At 33.7% G+C, this 19,448-nt stretch overlaps 5 protein-coding genes across 6 annotated transcripts in view; 3 read left to right on the forward strand and 2 right to left on the reverse strand.

Annotated features, from left to right (window-relative positions):
• Positions 1–179: 179 nt before the first annotated feature.
• LOC116338794 (dnaJ homolog subfamily C member 3) lies at positions 180–3,174 on the forward strand. The gene is made up of 4 exons (XM_031764275.1): positions 180–893; positions 1,086–1,199; positions 1,300–2,169; positions 2,241–3,174. The coding sequence occupies exons 1-4, from the start codon at positions 797–799 to the stop codon at positions 2,654–2,656; spliced, it is 1,497 nt and encodes a 498-aa protein (XP_031620135.1). The 5' UTR covers positions 180–796; the 3' UTR covers positions 2,657–3,174.
• A 320-nt stretch (positions 3,175–3,494) lies between these two features.
• On the forward strand, positions 3,495–4,963 carry LOC116338506 (60S ribosomal protein L35a). The gene is made up of 4 exons (XM_031763823.1): positions 3,495–3,597; positions 4,005–4,241; positions 4,326–4,553; positions 4,872–4,963. Exons 2-4 carry the CDS (start codon positions 4,029–4,031, stop codon positions 4,893–4,895), a joined length of 465 nt encoding a protein of 154 aa, XP_031619683.1. The 5' UTR covers positions 3,495–3,597; positions 4,005–4,028; the 3' UTR covers positions 4,896–4,963.
• Positions 4,964–5,720: 757 nt separating this feature from the next.
• LOC116338544 (ARF GTPase-activating protein GIT2) lies at positions 5,721–10,496 on the forward strand. Its single transcript, XM_031763885.1, has 9 exons — positions 5,721–6,081; positions 6,272–6,726; positions 6,811–7,201; positions 7,278–7,472; positions 7,845–8,023; positions 9,278–9,337; positions 9,407–9,522; positions 9,597–10,032; positions 10,108–10,496. The coding sequence occupies exons 1-9, from the start codon at positions 6,024–6,026 to the stop codon at positions 10,306–10,308; spliced, it is 2,091 nt and encodes a 696-aa protein (XP_031619745.1). The 5' UTR covers positions 5,721–6,023; the 3' UTR covers positions 10,309–10,496.
• A 1,029-nt stretch (positions 10,497–11,525) lies between these two features.
• On the reverse strand, positions 11,526–12,693 carry LOC116338547 (dynein light chain 4, axonemal). Its single transcript, XM_031763888.1, has 3 exons — positions 12,421–12,693; positions 12,034–12,117; positions 11,526–11,873 (listed from the first exon to the last, which is right to left on the reverse strand). Exons 1-3 carry the CDS (start codon positions 12,490–12,492, stop codon positions 11,709–11,711), a joined length of 321 nt encoding a protein of 106 aa, XP_031619748.1. The 5' UTR covers positions 12,493–12,693; the 3' UTR covers positions 11,526–11,708.
• A 1,322-nt stretch (positions 12,694–14,015) lies between these two features.
• Positions 14,016–19,448, reverse strand: part of LOC116338545 (serine/threonine-protein phosphatase 6 regulatory ankyrin repeat subunit B-like) — a 10,754-nt gene continuing 5,321 nt past the window's right edge. Inside the window, exons 2-17 of one of the 2 annotated variants that reach the window (XM_031763887.1) lie at positions 18,564–18,662; positions 18,400–18,498; positions 18,220–18,318; positions 18,056–18,154; positions 17,737–17,841; positions 17,555–17,653; positions 17,374–17,487; positions 17,161–17,259; positions 16,995–17,093; positions 16,828–16,929; positions 16,677–16,772; positions 15,535–15,715; positions 14,897–15,165; positions 14,435–14,569; positions 14,225–14,328; positions 14,016–14,145 (exon numbers count right to left, since the gene is read on the reverse strand). In XM_031763887.1, coding sequence (XP_031619747.1) covers positions 14,258–14,328; positions 14,435–14,569; positions 14,897–15,165; positions 15,535–15,715; positions 16,677–16,772; positions 16,828–16,929; positions 16,995–17,093; positions 17,161–17,259; positions 17,374–17,487; positions 17,555–17,653; positions 17,737–17,841; positions 18,056–18,154; positions 18,220–18,318; positions 18,400–18,498; positions 18,564–18,662 — 1,766 coding nt within the window. In that variant the 3' untranslated portion in view covers positions 14,016–14,145; positions 14,225–14,257. Of the gene's footprint in view, positions 14,146–14,224; positions 14,329–14,413; positions 14,570–14,896; positions 15,166–15,534; positions 15,716–16,676; positions 16,773–16,827; positions 16,930–16,994; positions 17,094–17,160; positions 17,260–17,373; positions 17,488–17,554; positions 17,654–17,736; positions 17,842–18,055; positions 18,155–18,219; positions 18,319–18,399; positions 18,499–18,563; positions 18,663–19,448 lie in introns of both variants that reach the window. The other variant, XM_031763886.1, reaches the window with a different exon arrangement.

Genomic DNA, 19,448 nt, shown 5'->3' on the forward strand with positions numbered 1-19,448 from the left:
ATCGGTTCATATGTTGGTACAAATATTACAAGACACAAAAGCATACTTATCGCTGACGACTTGAATTTACACGACACAAAAGTCAAATCAAATATTCATATTTTGAAAACGAAGTGTTTACGATATAATTTTCATTCAGCCGTTTGAATGTATGCAATATTTTTCAGTTAGTTTTCTTTTTTTCATTTTAAACTCTTTTTTTCTGTCACCTTCTGTGTGTCTTTGTTGTTGTTGTTGTCGTCGTCGTCAAATAAATATTTCGTCAATGTGAAAATGAATTATCAGTAATAAATAAACGATTAGTTGGGTGAAGTGGCATTGTAGTAGACATATAGTTGAATCGTATAAACTTCTTTTTTTCCGCTCGACTTGAGAATTAAATGTGAAAATTACAAGTGTTACAAATTACAAAAGTTAAATTTTACGGAAATTAATAGAAAAATCAGAATTCGGGTCCAAGGAGAGAAACATTTTATTGAATTTTAGAAAGAGGATAGAATAAAACGGAACATCATTCAAATATCTATAAATAAAAACGTGCCGATAACCGAGCAGAGAAATAGATAGACAGAGAAAGAAGAAGAAGAAGAAGTGAATCGGTGTCCACCTGGCGTTTGTTGCCCACGATCGAAAGTGAATTTTAATTAAAAACAATTCGCGCACATACAAAAAAGGAATATTGAACATATTTACATATTGTGACCTCCCCCGTTCACAACTTCATAGCTGCATTTCATTAGCCATAAATATATAGAAGAAACAAATTTTTTGTTGCTGTTTTCAAAATTAATACAAAATGAGTCTGAACGCATTCGATATGAACGTACAATCGTTGACCGACAAACGATTAACCGCTTGTCTATTGTTGTTAATTCTAGAGCTCTTTTTCGACGGTAAGTTCATGTTCTGAATCATTCTATATAATCCATTACATTTTCCACGCGGTCATTTTCGATGAATTTCAAACATTTTCATTCAATTCTACATCGAGTTTAATTGATATTGGTGATGATGACATTGAAAACAGACGATAGAGCGAAAATCGTGAAATAACATGAGTTTGTCTCAATTAAAATCCATTGCAGGAGCTGAAACAGCGGCGTCACAACAAGAGGTCGATCGTCATTTAGAATTAGGAAAACAATTTTTAGTCAATGGTCAATTAAGCGATGCGTTAACACATTATCATGCAGCTGTTGGTGAGCTAACTTTTTTGTTCTTCGTCATATTTGTTTGACTGACGTGTCCGTGCTAACAAAATTCATTGGTTTTATTTTTCTTGAATGATTTTGTTTTCAGAGGGTGATCCGCACAATTATTTGATATATTATCAACGTGGTACGGTTTATTTGGCATTGGGAAAGGCAAAATTTGCATTGAACGATTTAACAAAAGTGCTTGAATTGAAGCCCGATTTTTTGGCTGCACGATTCCAACGGGGCACTGTACATATGAAAGTCGGTGATTATGCGAGTGCCGAACGTGATTTCTACGATGTACTACAATTGGATCCATACCATCAAGATGCAAATTATTGGTATAGCCGTGTACAACCGTCACGTGAACAATACGTGTACATTTTGGAATCGATTCAATACAATAATCATCCGAATGCCATACAATTGATGACACAATTGCTTGAAGTATCGCCATGGTCAAAGGAGTTGCGTGAAATGAGAGCCGACAGTCATATTGCCGTTGGTGATATTTTATCGGCTGTATCCGATTTACGTTCGGTAAATCGTTTAACACAAGACAGTACCGAAGGATATTACAAATTATCACATTTATTATATCAAATTGGTCATGCAAGCGATGCATTAAAAGAGGTTCGTGAATGTTTAAAATTGGATCCAGAGCACAAAGATTGCTTCCCATTTTATAAGAAAATTAAAAAAGTGGAAAAAGCATTAGTTGACGCACATCAATCACTTGAAAGTGGTGAATATGAAGATTGTATCGATGCCACGAAAAAAGCACTTAAACTTGAAACCGAAATTCCAATGATCATTTTCAATGCCAAGCAATTATCGTGTACGTGTCATGTTAAAGGTGAAAAATATAGCGATGCCATTGGACAATGCCGTGAAGCTCTTGAATTGCAAAAGGATCCGAGTGTACTGTGTGACCGAGCCGAAGCATACATGGAAACCGACATGTTCGATGATGGTAAGTGATTTTAATTGAAACGTGATTTGCAACGATTATTGTTAAATGCATTTTATCGTGTTTTATTTTAGCCATTCACGATTACCAAAGTGCACTTGAAATGGATGAACATTTGCAGCGGGCCAAAGAGGGTTTGGAGAAAGCAAAAGCACGGCAAAAACAAGCCGAACGTCGTGATTATTATAAAATATTGGGCGTGTCAAGAAAGGCAACCAAACGCGAAATTGTCAAAGCCTATCGAAAGGCCGCACAAAAATGGCATCCAGACGCGTATCAAGGCGATGCGAAAAAAGTCGCCGAAAAGAAATTCATTGATGTTGCGGCCGCCAAAGAAGTGCTTACCGATGATAAAAAACGAGAACAATTCGATAACGGTGAAGATCCACTCGACCCAGAGGCTGGACAAGGAGGATTCCGTGGACAAAATCCATTCAATCAACATTTCTACCATGGATCACCGTTCCAATTTAAATTTCACTTTAACTGAGAACATATATATATACACACACTCCTCCTCATTTTCTTGTGATCTACATGACAATGTCTTCAATTTTACGGCTTCAATCGTTTTTTTGTTGGTTCTTTTTTTTAAATTGTGAACAAAATTCGGCGTTACCGTTGTTTGGTTTTTTATACAAACACAAAATAATATATTGTATATCTCAAGCGTCTCATATCCAACATGAAAATGAGAAAATTTAATTACCTAGTATGATAACACAAACACACACACAAAATTCAAAGAAAAAGAATTGATATTGCAGCGCACTTTGTTGAACAAATGCAAAAACGCAATGTTTTTTTTTTTTGGGTTTGTTTTCGAAAGTGACAAGAAGAAAAATGATTATAAAAACAAACAAAATTAACAACAAAATTGAGAAAATAACTGAAATTCGAGTATAGAGTTTAACTTACATAAAATAAGGCAAAGAAAATTGTGAAATTTTCTGAAAAATACATCATTTTAGGTGATGATAATGAGAAGAGAAAAAAAAATTGTAAATAAAGTAAATTATTACGAATGAAGTGAAAAAAATGAAATAAATAAAAGTAAAATAAATTATTAATAATCTAACGAATCGGTTTTAATATGTCTTATTATTCATTGGTGATGATGGTTCATTTGGCATGAAGAAATTTCCATTTTTTTCTTATTTGTCACTTCTCTGGTGTGAATAAACATTTTTGATGAATTCTCCTTTTTGATTACGTTGCAATTGATTTGGACTGCATAATCATTATTTAACATTTACAGATCGATGTGACCGTGCATGAAATGAAATGAGTGGCGCCCCCACCGTTCATGTGTCATTGTGATTTTGTCGCCCATATAGTTCCTATGAATGCCATACAATGTGCGTTTGACAGAAGCGCTGCTGTACGGTGTCATACGGTTTAAACATTCTTTCGCCATTGAAAACGCATCCGGTACGTATGTGAATTGGTGATGTCTTGTGAAATTTTTCGAAAAAAATCAACAAAATTCCGGTGTCACAACGAAAATATTCACAAATTTTCAAAGAATATCGTTTATTGTAGCAAAATTAATTGAAGAATAATAACGATTCTTTAAAATTTGGCAGATGAATTAGGATTTATTTTATGTTTAACAAATCATTCAAAGAAACCAAGTGATATTTTTGTTGTGCGCTAAACACTTCGACCGAGTGACAGTTCGTTCTTATTTCATTCATTTTTTTCATGGTTTAACAACCTAAAACCAACATCGTGTTTTGTTTCGATTTAAAGTAGAAAGACGAGAACCACAAAAAAAGTTTTAATTTTGATTGTGCAAAGTCTCTAACCTTCTTTTTTGTTTGTTGGTTGTTTTGCAGTTTCGTTACAGTTCAATATTTGACATGGCTGATACACAATCTGCACCCGCAGCCCCAGCTGCCGCTGCAAAGAAGGCTGGCAAAGCTGAAAAGGCAGCCGCTCCAGCAGCCGCTGAGCGTACACAATTAGTTTCAACCAGACGTCCACCAGCCCGTGGTCGTTTGTATGCTAAAGCCGTTTTTACTGGCTACAAACGTGGATTGAGAAATCAACACGAAGGACAAGCAATCTTGAAGGTATGCACATTGCGAAAATGCCGAATTAGAGAAAGAAAGAAAAATGCTCATAGTGAAATTAATCATATTTTGTTAAATTTGTAGATTGATGGCTGCCGCAAGAAGCAACACGGTAGTTTTTACGTTGGCAAGCGATGCGTGTATGTGTTCAAAGCCAAAACACGCAAATCTTTACCACAAAAACCATACATCAAATCACGAGTACGCGCCATTTGGGGAAAAGTGACCCGATTGCACGGTAGCACTGGCTGTGTACGCGCTCGATTCCGCAAGAATTTGCCAGGACACGCCATGGGACAATCAATCCGTATTGTGAGTATATAGAGAAGAACAGTGCTATTTGAATCAGTTGAAAAGTGTATCACAAACATTTGTATCGATATCGATAAATGCGTCCATGACACAGAGAAAACGAGTGCAACAATGAATCAACAATGATGACTCCAAATACTTTGCAGACATTTGAAACCTGAACAAACAAATGTGGAATTTTTAACACGTCTGAGCTTTGATTCGACTCGATTCTCTCGATCTCGCAATTATCGGTGTCAAAAACTGACATACAGAACTCGAAATTCAATCGATCTAATTTGGTTTGTCTCTCTTTCTTTCTTTTTTACTTATTTTCAGATGCTCTATCCATCAAGAATTTAAGCGTATCCCACATTGGAAGTTGTACCACCCGTGAAAGAAATTTTGTTTTTTAAAAAATGAAATTAATTTAAAAAAAATCCTAATTCTATGCGGAATGTTGTGTTGAAAAAAATAAACACCTTTTGAGCATAAAAAATACGTCTATCCGAATTTCGGGCTGGTTTTGTTTATTTCATTTGAATTGTTGTGCAAAATTATTTCATTCAGCATGTTAAAGAATTGAGGTTAGAATTGGGGACAACATTGCCAAATTGTCGACTCGAACGTATACAAATGGCATGTTATCGATTAAACAATATTTATGATAAGATGACGACTCTATATAGCTTTCGATTTAATATCTTTTGAAAAAAAAAAAAAACTAAAAAAATATCATTTGAAACATGTTTTAATTTAATTGCAGTAAAACATCTTATAGAAAAGCATTGTTCAAGTGGTGAATTTGCGGCATAAATTGAACACATGCTATTCACCACAACAGAGCAAGATACAACACGTTGATATATGTGTGTGTGCGTGCGTGTGACAGTTCTCTCAAACCAATAAGGTACTCCTCAGAGTCATGAGTCAATTTGTCACAATGTTTGTGATAATTTTGAATGAGACGATACTCGCCACACACACAGAGACACAGAGATATACACACAAAGTCGTTGAATTGTCTATGTGTTTGTGTTGGTGCATATCGTAAACACACGCATACAGTGAGTTGATACACTTATGATTTTAAAAATAAAACATTTATTTTTCATTTTCATTTGGCTCTCTTTCTCTCTCTTGTTAATTCTCTTTCTTAAACACTACTGCAGTATTCGTTTATGCTTGCAATCTGATAATTTTTTTGAAAATTTATCATAAAACACTTCACCATTGCTGCAATTGAATGTGAACAGTGAATAGTGATCACATTAAATATTTGACCATTGTACATTTTTTGGTTGTAAAATTTGTCAGCAAAATGATAATTGTTGTGAATAAGAGGATTCGATAAAGTTTTCTTTTTTTTCGTTCATCTCGTGTGTTTCGTTTGTAAAGTGAACGAAGGCATTTGTTTTTGGATATTGTGCGTTCTTTTTCTAGTCGTCTTTTTGTTTTTGTGTGATCTAAAATTGAAAGAAGCGAAAGAGAATGTCGCGTATAAAATCGCGTGCACAGCTTGAAATTTGTGGTGATTGTGGTGCATCAGGTTTGTTTACATTTTCTATATATATATTTATATATAAATTCAATGTTATACTTTACTAAATGACTATTATGTCAATCGCGGTGCATTGACTGAAACGACGACCGATAATGTTGTTTATTGACGACCATTTCTAATGCATAATAATGCGATTTTATTGTTTGTACATTATCTGCTCATTGTTTATAATCAGATCCATCATGGGCATCGATAAATCGTGGAATTTTATTGTGTGCTGAATGTTGTTCGATTCATCGTAGTCTGGGCAGACATATATCACAAGTGAAATCGTTGCGACAAGGAAGCTGGTCACCGGCTGTACTCAATTATGTCAATGCAATCAATGCTCATGGTGCAAATAGCGTGTGGGAACATTGCTTAATGGATGCCGTTGCACCGAAAAATCTTAAACGAAAACCATCGCCAAAAGATCCATTGCATCCGACAAAAGCCGAATTTATTCGTGCCAAACATGTGAATTTATCGTTTATATTGAAACCAAATCCACAGCAAGTTGACGGTGACGGCGGACCAGGCAATTTGGAACATGAACTAAGCAAACAATTACATGCCAGCGTACGATCACCAAATTTGGAAACATCATTACGGCTACTTGTACAAGGAGCCGATCCATGTTATTTTCATGAGGTTTGTCTTGGTTGTGATTGTGATTGGCTTTTATTTTATGAATTTCAATTTATTCATATGCATTTTGTTGATTTTATCTAAAAGGAAAAAGGTTCAACGGCATTACACATGGCGGCCAAAGCAGGCCAAGCGTCGCAGGTGGAGTTGTTAATTGTGTACGGTGCTGATTTGACAGCAAAAGATTCAAAAGGGAATACAGCACATGAAATTGCAAAACAAAATAAACACACAGTCATTGCTGATCGGCTCATTGAAGCCACATACGAAGTAACAGATCGTTTGACGCATTTTTTGATTGGTAAAAAACCCGATCATTCAACATCAAATCATCTTCTGATACCCGATCAAGGTGGCACAGAAATTAGTGAACAACTGAAAATTGCACGCGGAAAACTACAACTCGTACCAAATAAAATGTTTGAAGAATTGGTCATGGATCTATACGATGAAGTTGATCGACGTGAAACCGAAGCCAGTGAGTTGAACTTTATTTTTTCTCCATCATTTTATCTCGCCATTTATTAAATCACGAATTCGGAAATTCTTTGCAGTTTGGGCGACGAGTGCATTAAATCCGGAAATTGGTGCGGTCCCATTTTTGCCAACGAATCCACATTTGAGCGCAACACGAAATCAAGGCCGTCAAAAATTGGCACGTTTCAGTCCGAACGAGTTTATGGGATTAATAACAGATGTGCTCATCGATGCCAAGCGACGTCAAAATATGGCCGCATTACGACCATTAGGTAAAGTTTTCTAGTGCTCCGAAATTTTTGCTTATTTTGAAGGCACTCACAAAATTAACACCTAACCACATTTTTTTTTTGGTTTTGACCGAAATATGGTCATTTTTCAAAATTTTACAATTTAAACCAATTAATTTGGAAAAAAATGGAAAAATTCATTTATTTTTAAAATTTCAAAAATTTACCAATATTTGGACATACGAAAGGAAATTTGGTCTCTTAACAAAATTAACGAACAAGCAAACAAATTCGTAAAATTTTCGGTCTTTGATTTGCGGCTGGTATAGAAAGTAGTCGCATGAAGAGTTCAAAGTTTAAATAAGCAAAAAAAAAAAATTAACAATTTCTTCCCGGTAATTGTCCGAAATGTAGATGCTCCAATGATTGATATGTCAAGTATATCAAATACCAAAATACAACACCATCATTTAGAACGTCTATCGAATTTATCGGATGACGAACCATTATACGATGCGGTCGCGTCCGATGATGACTATGCTGCGCTTACGCCATTGAATCAAAGTGTTTCGCCAATTGTCGGCCAACAACAGGTAATGTCAACAGCACATAATAAAAAACCATTGAAAATCAATAGCATTGGTTAATTTGGCTATTGTTGGTGTCTCGGTGTATGTGTTTGACCCGGAATCATTAATGTGTGGCACATGTGAAATAATTAATATAACAAATAACATTCACATATTATTCGATCGAATAACCCCAATTGTATTTTTCGTCCCCCCACCTCAAAAAAGTCCACTAATTTGCTAATTTAACAAAAAAAAAACAATATCGTTTTTTCAATTTTGGCTTAAGGGATTTGGAAATGTAATGTAGTAACTAAATATTTAAAACCATAAACAAATTTAGTCTGTATGTATTTATTGATAACAATTGCAAACGATATTTAACAATTAAAAAACCGTTTTTAGTTAGTATATAAGCTAAGATAAACAAAGCCTAAACTAAAATTTCTATCGAAACTAATGGTGTTGGACTTGGATTTACTGTTGATAAAATGAATCTCTCTATATTTATATTTGTTTTATGTAATCGCAATAAAACCCGATCCCCAAACAAAGCCCCAAAGTACAATTTGGAACATATATTATCTAACCACTTTATCATAATTGTGCATCTTGAACTTTATAAAACATTTTGTTATGCCCATTTACATAGATATATTTATTCCGTCATATAGACCATATACCACTTACATATTCATGCAGTTAAAATGCTTCTGTACATAAACGAATTTTATTTGAAATTAAAAAAAAAATACATTCTATTGAGAATAATATATAATTTATGGTTATAGATAGCTCAATAAAAACAACTGGTAATATGGGAATCTAGACGTAGTATTCGCTTTCTGCCTCATAAACTAACGAAATTTATATATTATATGTATAAATCATGTAATTGTATTGTTTTTACTAATAAATATTGAATCATCAGTGAGAAATGAAACGAACGTATTATATCATATACACGCTTTATTTGCATTCAATTCATAATTTTCTTTTAACATTTGTACTGACTCTGTGTAATAAAATCGATCGTCAAAATGAAATGTCATTTACCGTTGCGTTTATTCTCTAACTAATCGTCCTGTTTGTGTGTTTATCCCGTAATTCGTAATGTATGCACACTCTTAATGTTATTATTGCATATCATGATCACATTGAAATTCATGCTCGGTAATGCTCGGTAATGGTGTAATATCGATAAGGAATTTCAAATAATTTCGTTTTTTACACACTGATTCTGATTGAATAAATTCTTATCGCAATTGAAATCAAAAGGTGGGCACCAATCAAGAGCCGGGAAAACAGGAGGTTGAAACATTACGACGAAAATTACAAGTAAGCTTACTTTTTTGACAAAAAAAAATTCTTCGAAACAATTAATTTTATTTTAATAACTTTTTCAAGGATTCATTCTATGAAATTGACGAATTGAAAATGCTGGTGAAAAAGCTGCTAACCGAAAATTGTCAATTGAAATCACGAATCGACTCGTCTTCGATAAGTGCATTCGATGTGCCATTGTAAGTAAAAAAAATGATAGAGAATATGTGTCGGCCTTTTTTGCAAACAAAATGTTTGTTCTTATTTTCCTTAGACGAATTGATGATGTGCATATAAATGGAAATGGAAAGTCGGTTGAATGTGTCGGTGCTGATGAAACACCGAATAATGACTTACTTTCGGCTACAGGATATAATAAACGACCAGTCAGTATGTATGAGACACGTGAAGGGCCAAATGCAACAAAATCACAACAAAATCATGATAATCGCACCGCAAACAGTATGTATCAAATGATCGATGGTCAGCCACAGCCGCAAACATCGGATACAACTGTGCCCGCCATGACCAATGGGCAAAGTACATTGCCGAACTCTGACGACGTAAAGTATCGAACCGAAGTAGTCACGCGTCGCATTCAAGAGCTTTGGTCAGTTATGCAAGAAGTGACAGCGAAGGATGTATTTGTGCCTGGTTGTGCCGAACGAATTCGAGTCGCTGTATCTGAGCTAACGGCCATTTTTCCAGGGGTATTGATTTTCTTCTTATTCTTCATGTCATTTAAACGAAAACATTTACCATTGAAAAAACACATCTTTTTGCAGACGATCACCAATGAAACAATACATAATGCAATACGACAGTTGAATCAAAATACAGCTCACTTACAAAAGGATTGCAATGGTCTGCAACAATCAATAACTCATCATGATAGCGCATCAATTGATTTGTACATGCAAGAAGTACGAAATGTTGCTTATAATCTGGCGATGGCAACAAAAATGCTTGTCACTCAATTTCAATGATTCGATTCATATTCAATATCGATTGCTGTTGATTTCATATGCCATAATGAAACATTTTTTTGATCTAATCCAAAATTGGCCATTCGAAATTTTCGAAATTCGAAAAAAATGCTAACGAAAATCAATGAGCTCTGTTTTTCACTCTTTCAGTCATTTTTTGTAGGATTTTACTTTTCCTCTCCCTTTTTGTGCTCAATTTTTTTAATTTTAATTTATATATTATGTTTTTTTTTTTTTGCTAAATTGTATTTCATATTATTTTATATTATTTTTATTTTAATTCCAAATGTTATTTTGAAGCGAGAAAAAAAATATTTGTTTTTATTCATTCATAAACCATACAAAAATAATAATAATAATGAAACAAATTGAAGAATTTAACAATATTATAATCAAATGCGAATAAAAACTAAATAAGACAATAAAAAGCAATGCAGGAATCTCGCTCGCAATTGTAAGGAATTGTTCAAGACTCTAATTGTTCTTCATTGCTATCGACGGCCTTAACAAGATGAGACTTTCAAAAAAAGAAACAAATTAAAAGTATTCTTTTTAATGACATTAATTAAGATGAGTTTAATGAATGACATTTATAACGTGGAATTCATACTGTTCTAATCTTCTAATATTAACCAAATTAAGTAACAGTGTATATGAAACAAATCATACAAATCAAAAGAAATGTACGCAATATTATATTATAGTGACAATTTTCAATGAAAAAAACGAACCAATAGATATTTTTTGGGTATTTTGATTCTTTTTTTGCAAACAAAATTGAAGCCGAAAACCATTTCCGCTTTTAACATGGAGAGAGTGAGTTCTTTTCCTACTGGTTAAACTTACTTTGTCGAGGTGAAATTTACAGAATATAAAAATGAAATTGCGGAAAGAGTAAATAGTATTTACCATTTCAACTTAATCAACCATCACAAAATTTTCATTCTCCTTAAATCTTGAATTTCTTTGTCAAAAACAATCAGAGACTATGTTTCTCAATCATCAATCCATCTAAGGAGAAGCGCGCTCTGAGATATCATTAAATTTCATAATATTATTAATCTCTCTCTGGATGCTCCTCCATCTCCTGTGCAGAGCGCTCCTCCGCACATATATTGTTGCTCTAAGAAAAGGTCTATCTGTAAACAATAAATCTAAATCAAATTAAATCCGATTTTTCTCATTCGTTAAAAGGTGATATACAAAAAATATCCGTTTATTTAACCCGATCTTATTGAAGCGAAAAAAATTTGTACAATATGTATGGAATTGCTTAATTATTTTGTTTTGAATGCGGTATTGCTTAATTGTCGTCGTGTTCACATATCAATTGATGTTTGGCGGCGTTGTTTTGTGAGAAATAGTGAAAAATGGTTCGGAAGAAAAAAATTATTTAATATTTAAGAGCACTTCCATAGGCAAATGGCAATGTTTCCAGCAAAAAATAGATAGAGCATATTTTTTGTTTCGTATGATACTTCAAAGCCAAATCCTTCTCCAACAACCACATGCCAATAAACTCCATACTTTTTATCCATTGCTTCTTTAATCGTTCGCGCCGCCGTCTAATCAATTAAAAATTGGTAGAAAATAATATAAACGAATTAAGAGTCACGTTAAATAAATCAATTCACAAAGTGACTAAAAACGAAAACGAAAACAAAAAAATATCTCATCATTTTATTGGTATTGAGGAAAAGAAGAAATCATGAACAAGCCACCCACCTCATAATTGTTTTGGAACTTCTCGCAAGCAGTCATACTAAGTTCGACGCATTCCAGTTTCATTTCTTCTGGCATATCCGAATACTGAACATATATATGTATATTAGGCCATTGTGCAGTGGCAATAGCGATGTTTGACGTAATTGGAGTGAGAAAAGTTTATTGTATTGCGTTAGTCATTTTCGGTAGAAAATTAGTATGACAATAAATCAACAAACAACCAAAAAATCGCGTGCCATCGGTGGCAGGTTTAATTTGTGTCGGTTACATTGATCAAACAAACCAATCCGCAGGCAGTCAAATTTAATTAAGCTTGTGGCATTTTTGGTCGTTTATTTTTTCATTCATTTACTTTATCAATGCAAAAAAAAAAGATTTTGAAATTACCTTTACCAAGGGATATGTATGGACGATTTTTTTATCACCCTCAGCCGTTTGCGCAACAACATCTTCTGCCATATTCACACTTCAATCGACGTCCAAAAAAAAACACTTTCAATTGGTAAACAACACTCGAATTAATTTTTTCAATTTTCAAAACGAAAAAAAAAAATAATCACGTCACACAATATGAACAGAGACTCTCAAATGCACAACGTCAACATTCAGCGCGTCTGATGATTAATATGTTTACGTTTTTTGTTTTGTGCATGCGGTGGTGTATCTGTCTGTCTGTCTCAATACGTGAATGTATGAGTAAAAATGCTTGCAAAACACAATGGCATATAAACAACCCCTCGTCATATGTTTACATACAAAATCCCCGCTCTCGCGTCTCACATTGCCAAACAACATTGTTCATCAGCTTTAACATTCAGAGAACAATGCATTTGAATTTGTACGACCATGTGTTGCTTCTCTTGCGCAAACTCATTTTCAATCGCATTAAATCGCTGCTATTCCATCCAATTTCAAATTCTAACGTTTTCTGTACAAAATTGTACAGTTTGGGTAACCATAGGACAAGTATAGTTGTCAGACATTGAATGGCGCTGTATCTATCCTATAAACATCGAACTAATGAAAATGTGTGGTGGTTCATGTCTTTTTTAATATACAATAGTGGAAATGTATCCAATGCACAAACCATTTCTTCTAGTTCCTCTTACATTAGTGTAGGGGGATTCTTCTAAAGTTCAGAGAATGACGTTTGCATATAAATACATATAAAAGACACTTTTAGGCTCGTCCTATGGGGGTAACTCAAAGTACGACAAATATCTAGTTTTCGAGCGTTTATATTGATTTTATTGAAATTAGAGCCAAAAAGACAATATAAGTCCTTAAAAATTCTGGATTTTTTTTCTATACAGCTGTTTTTCTTATTCCGTATAAAATCGACAGAACTAAAAAAAAAAGACAGAAATCGGTGTTTTATCCATTTTATGGATATTCGGGCCTTTGAAAAACAGAACAAATTTCGATTTGGTCACAATTGCATTGCTTGAGTAGAACACTTGAAGCACACCATGCGTGAATCAAAATGTTCTGCGTTTTGTTCTTTGACCAGAGTCAAAGGGACAAATATATTATGATGAAAATTTATTTTTCAAGGGGACCAAATCCGTCGAACAAGTCGACGACAGCGCTTTGACAGGCGGGCCACATGGAAAACTGGCAAATTCCTATTCACAAAACTACACTTGACAGTTATTGTATTACATTTTGTACGAGATTTATTTATTTAGAAATATAAAAAAAAAAACAATGTGATTGTGAACAAAAAAGATAAAAAAAATAATATCGTGACGAATTATTTAATAAAATAAATATTATAATTCAATTACTCAGCGGCTAGTGTGATTTCATACGTCTATACCGCTGCAAAGCTTTGGATAACATTTCTATTTTTTCGACACAAAGGTCGACTCGCTTTGGATAACATTTCTATTTTTTGCACCTAATGACGGCTCATTATTTTTGTTTTTATTTTATTAATAAAACTAAATTAAAATTGAAATTAAATTTAAAAATGTAAGTTTTTTACGAATGCGATTGCGTGGTTTTATTGTTCTGCTGTGCAGCAGCAGCAGCAGGAACATATTGAGGTTAGGTGTCCTCCTGAGTCAATTGATTAATCCATTCACGGAACTCGGATATTCTTGTATAAGCCTGTAAATAAAATAAATGGTAAGGTTTTTGTAAAATAAATCAAAAAAACTTTTGTTTGTCTCTTTGTAGAAAAACTTACGCCGGGTTGATTGGGTGCAGCACAAATGTGTCCTCAACTAATGACTCCAGCCAACAGAAAACGTTTGTCGTTCCGTTGAATTACAAGCGGACCTCCAGAGTCCCCTGTAAACACCGAAACAAATTCCCGTTAAAAATGGGCATGCAAAATATTTGCAATTTTTTTCTTTAATGAAATCGATGAAACTACCATCACAGGCATCATGGCCACCTTTTTGAAAACCGGCACAAATGAATATGTGTGGAATATACTCATTGTGGCCAGCAATTCGATACATTTCTTCGCATAATGTGTTATTGATGACAGGTACAGAGACTTCTTGTAAAACGCTCGGCAAAGGTCCATCTGTCACACAAAAAAAAAAAAAACATTAACAACAACTCCAAATTTCAAATAGATGCCGACGAATGCACGCCGATCATAATAAATGTGTTGGTTTTTTCTCAAATATGCAAAACAATACAATAAAAAAAGAAAACAAAAATACGCAAAACTTTGGAATGAAACGACAACAAGCAATTAAAAATCCATATACATTGCTAAATGTGTTAGATGCGCTACACAAAGATGACAATGACATCAATAATGACACATTCACACGGATATTTGTACAAATAGTTACGATAATGGCGAATAATGTAACAATTATGACACAATATGCGATTAGCTCACCATCTTTTAATTTTCCCCAACCCGTTACAAATGCCGTTCGTCCAATGAAGTTTTCATCGGAATCGGGTAGACAAACTGGAATGATGTTAGGTTGAAAAACGACCGGTTCATAGAAACGTAATAATGCCAAATCGTATTCGTATGTGCGCCGATCAAATTGTGGATGGGATACAACAATTCGAATACGACGCTCTTGATACAAATATGGTTCATCTTCCACATCCAAATCGTTTTCACCCAATCGCAATAACAAATTGGACGGTGGTACACTACAAAAATTCAATAGAATCAAACGTATTTAAAAAAATTTATTTTATTTTTTGTTTCTTTTCGTTGTAAATTGTAGTTGGAGACTGTGCATGGGGTCAGTCACGAAATTCTATTGCAGCTAGTTTTTGATCAGATTTCACTAGAAAAACTAGAAATTCTAGTGCGTGAATTTGGCGCACAGTAGTTTTTCTTATTAATTATATGGCCTTTGGTGTGAAGTTGGCTTCGTTTATGACGTCATTCTTCACACTAGATTTACTAGTTTTTCTAGTATTCACTAGCGCGATTCGCCCCATGAGACTATGGTTTTGGTTCCGATTTTTCAAAATTTCCAATGAAAATTAAAAAAAGGTAAAATCAACACTTACTTATTAACACAATGAGCAGCGGTAATGGCCCAATTCTCGTTGAGTAATGTTGCACCGCATTTATGTTCATAGATATTTGCATATTTCCAATGACACAATGATATTTGCCATGGCCACTTTCCAAATGGTGCTTCCGAACCACCGACAATCCTTGGCTGTGGATACATACGTTTTCCACAAACTGCAATCACAAATATTTGTGGAAAAATTCAAATTTTTATTTATACATTTCCCAATTTCATGCGTTCAATCACTCTAAATTTTAGCGATGCGTACAAAATATAATGATTTCTAATTGCCCGCCAGCTACAATTAATGTATAAGTGCAAAAGGCTCATAGGACGAGCCTAAAAGTGTCTTTTATATGTATTTATATGCAAACGTCATTCTCTGAACTTTAGAAGAATCCCCCTACGCTAATGTAAGAGGAACTAGAAGAAATGGTGAGGAACTAGAAGAAATGGTTTGTGCATTGGATAAATTTCCACTATTGTATATTAAATAAGACATGAACCACCACACATTTTCATTAGTTCGATGTTTATAGGATAGATACAGCGCCATTCAATGTCTGACAACTATACTTGTCCTATGAAAAGGCTCTAAAACAAAAGTAAAGTTGTGTGTGTTTTGTGTGCGATTCGAATAAAACGAAAAATTACTACTTATGTACGTAAATGTAAAGTAACGTTTTCGAATTCCCTTTGGCATCGTCACATATCGCTTAAAAAAGCAAAAAAAAAAAACGAAAACAAACATTTGAAATAAAAGCAAGAGATAGGTAGAAGAAAAATTACACAGAAGAAGAAAAAAAACAATCTGAGTTTCATGATATTACAGATTTTGTCCTTGACACTTACATAAATTGGGTTGCTATGTAAGAGGATTTATCATTCGCCTATATTTGAATGCGGTTGCTTTTCCATTTATGTTCGACAAGCTCTATTTGTTTTTGTTTTTACACGTGAAAAGTTTGAATAAGTGTGCAAAAACAGAAATCTACAACCGTCTACAACTGTTTGATGTTTGTACACCAAATATTTCTGTCAGTAATACATAAGTAACGAAACCACTTAAACAGAAATCAATTGGTGTGCGTGATTGAAAGCAATTCTATATATATAATTGAATTTATGAATTACCATATTTCGCAGCTACATGCGGCGTTCTCTTATCTTGATGCTCCGTATTAATATTAACCACTAGATTGATGAGAAATTCAACAACACTCTTCCAACCTGGAAATCAAAGAATCATATATTAAAAGGAATTCAAAGTTCCATTTTTAATTACCACTTTGTGCATCTACATGGAGCGGCGTTTGTTCATCTTTATCAATTGCATTAATAATATTAGCCCCATGATTGATGAGAAGTTCAGCCATTTCCTTCTGACCTGGAAAGCAAAGAATTAAATATTAAAAGAAATTCATAGTTCAAGTCGATAGTTTGCACTATTACCGTTTTTTGTAGCTTTTGATATAGGCGTCTCTTTATCTTTATCTTCTGCATTAATATTAGCCCCATGACTGATGAGAAGTTCAGCCACCTTCTTATTACCTGGAAGTCAATGAATAAAATATTAAAAGGAATTCATAGTTCCACTCAAAAGTTTACACTACATTACCCATTCTTGCAGCTACATGTAGTGGCGTTTGTTTATCTTTATCTTCTGCATTAATATTAGCCCCACGACTGATGAGAAGTTTTACCATTTCCTTGTGAGCTGGAAAACAAAGAATCAAACATTAAATGAGACCATTTGATATTACTTAATCGTGAATGAATAAATAATAATTGAATGAAATTCATAGTTCGACAAAATAATTTGCAATATTACCATTTTCTACAGCTACAAAAAGCGCCAATTGTTCTGCATTAATATTAGTCTCATTATTGAGTTTATCTTCATTTTCTGTCCAATTAATTAGAAGTTCAGCCATTTTCTTTCGATCTGGAAAACAAAGAATCAAAATATTAGAAAGGAATTCATAGTTCCACTCGATAGCTTGTACATTTACCCCATTTTGCAGCTACATGTAGCGGCGTTTGTTTATCTTTATCTTCTGCATTCATATTAGCACCACGATTGATGAGAAGTTCAGTCGAATTCTTCCGACCTGGAAAGCAAAGAATCAAATGTTAAAAAGAATTCAAAAATTAAAAGGATTTCATCGTTCCTCTATGTAATTTGGACTATTACCAAATATTGAAGCAGCACATTCATGGAGCGGCGTTTTTTTATCTTTATCTTCCGCACTTATATTAGCCCCATGACTGATAAGAAATGTGGTCATTTTAATCCCATCTGGAAAGCAAAGAATCAAACATTAAAAAATGCATATTTCGGCTCTATGAATTTTAGCTGCGGGAATTTTGATCGCGCCCTTATATTTCTCGTCGCGACCAAAATTCTATATTGTAGCGACTATTTTTCTTTGCTAAAACTGTTTTTTGGTCGCCGCGACCAAAAGTCTAGCGAAAAAAATTCATAGAGCCCACTAGATAATTTGGGCTATTACAATTTTGTGCAGCTTCATGTAGCGGCGTCCGTTTATCGTTATCTTCTGCATTAATATTAGCCCCATGATTGATAAAAAGTTTTACCAAATCGATCCGATCTTGAAAGCAAGGAATCAAATATTATAAAGAATCCATAGTTCCATTAAATAATTTGGACTATCACCTTTTCTTACAGCTTCGTGTAGTGGCGTTTGTTTATCTTTGTCTTCTGCATTAATATTAGCCCCATACTTGATGAGAAGTTCAACCGTATCCTTCATACCTGGAAGTCAAAGCATATATTTATCGGATTTTTTTGGATTATGAACTTTATAGTATACACATATTGCCATAACACTATTACCATTTCCTACAGCTACATGAAGCGGCGTCTCTTTATTTTTATCTTCTGAGTTAACATTAGCTCCACGATTGATAAGAAGTTCGGCCACATCCATCCAACCTGGAAATTAAAAAGTCAAACTTTAAAATGAATTCGTAGTTTCGCTCGATAGTTTGGACTATTACCTTTGTCCGAAGCTAGATGGAGCGGCGTTTGTTTATCCTTATCTTCTGCACTAACATTAGCCTCTATTTCAATCAACTTCTTGGCCAAAACTATTTTATCTGGAAATTAAATTAAGCCCAATCCAATGATAAATCTGAGATTATGTTACTTAATGTACAAAATTATTGACTAACTAATTAGTTACCTAATTTTGGGCGTTATCGACTTAAGTCAACTGAGATTGAAGTTATTTACAGTACTGCTCAAAAATATTAGAACAAAATATAAAAAAAAAAATACATTTTATTTTAATAAATGATGTAATATATAAAAAAAAATGTATTTTTTATTTTTGTTCTAATACTTTTGAGCAGTACTGTAAAGTTGATTTGTTTGACGTTTCAATCGATTTCAGTACAGAAAAATATAAGTCAAATCAACTTCAATCACAGTTGACTAGAGCTATCTATCGTCCCAAATTAGTTTTGTGTTCGGAATCAGATAAATATACGACTATAGTCAACTGGATAAACAGCTACAATTAAAAAAAAATCATTTTCAGTTGATTTCGACTGTCACTTTTCAGTCAATCACTTTTTTTGCACACGGTTTGTTGTTGATTACATTGAAAAGTAATCGAACGAAATTGAAATGATTAACAAGTGCAATTTTTTCGTGCAAGTATTTTAAACGATTTTAAAATATTGTCAATTTTGAATTATGTTGATAATATACTTCGCATTTTATGTATTTCAATTCAATTAAGCTGAAAACAATTTGTACAATCGACTTAAATGCTAAGAAATTTGAGTAGCGCATATACTGTAATATAAACAGAGAGCCGATCAATGTAGGTATGTTGGTTCAAATGGCTCGTCCAAATGTTATCGCAGTGATACAAATAA

Source organism: Contarinia nasturtii, unplaced genomic scaffold, assembly GCF_009176525.2.
Source record: "Contarinia nasturtii isolate CC-2019 unplaced genomic scaffold, AAFC_CNas_1.1 Cnas_scaffold_414, whole genome shotgun sequence".
In the NCBI taxonomy this organism is placed as follows: Eukaryota; Metazoa; Arthropoda; class Insecta; order Diptera; family Cecidomyiidae; genus Contarinia; species Contarinia nasturtii.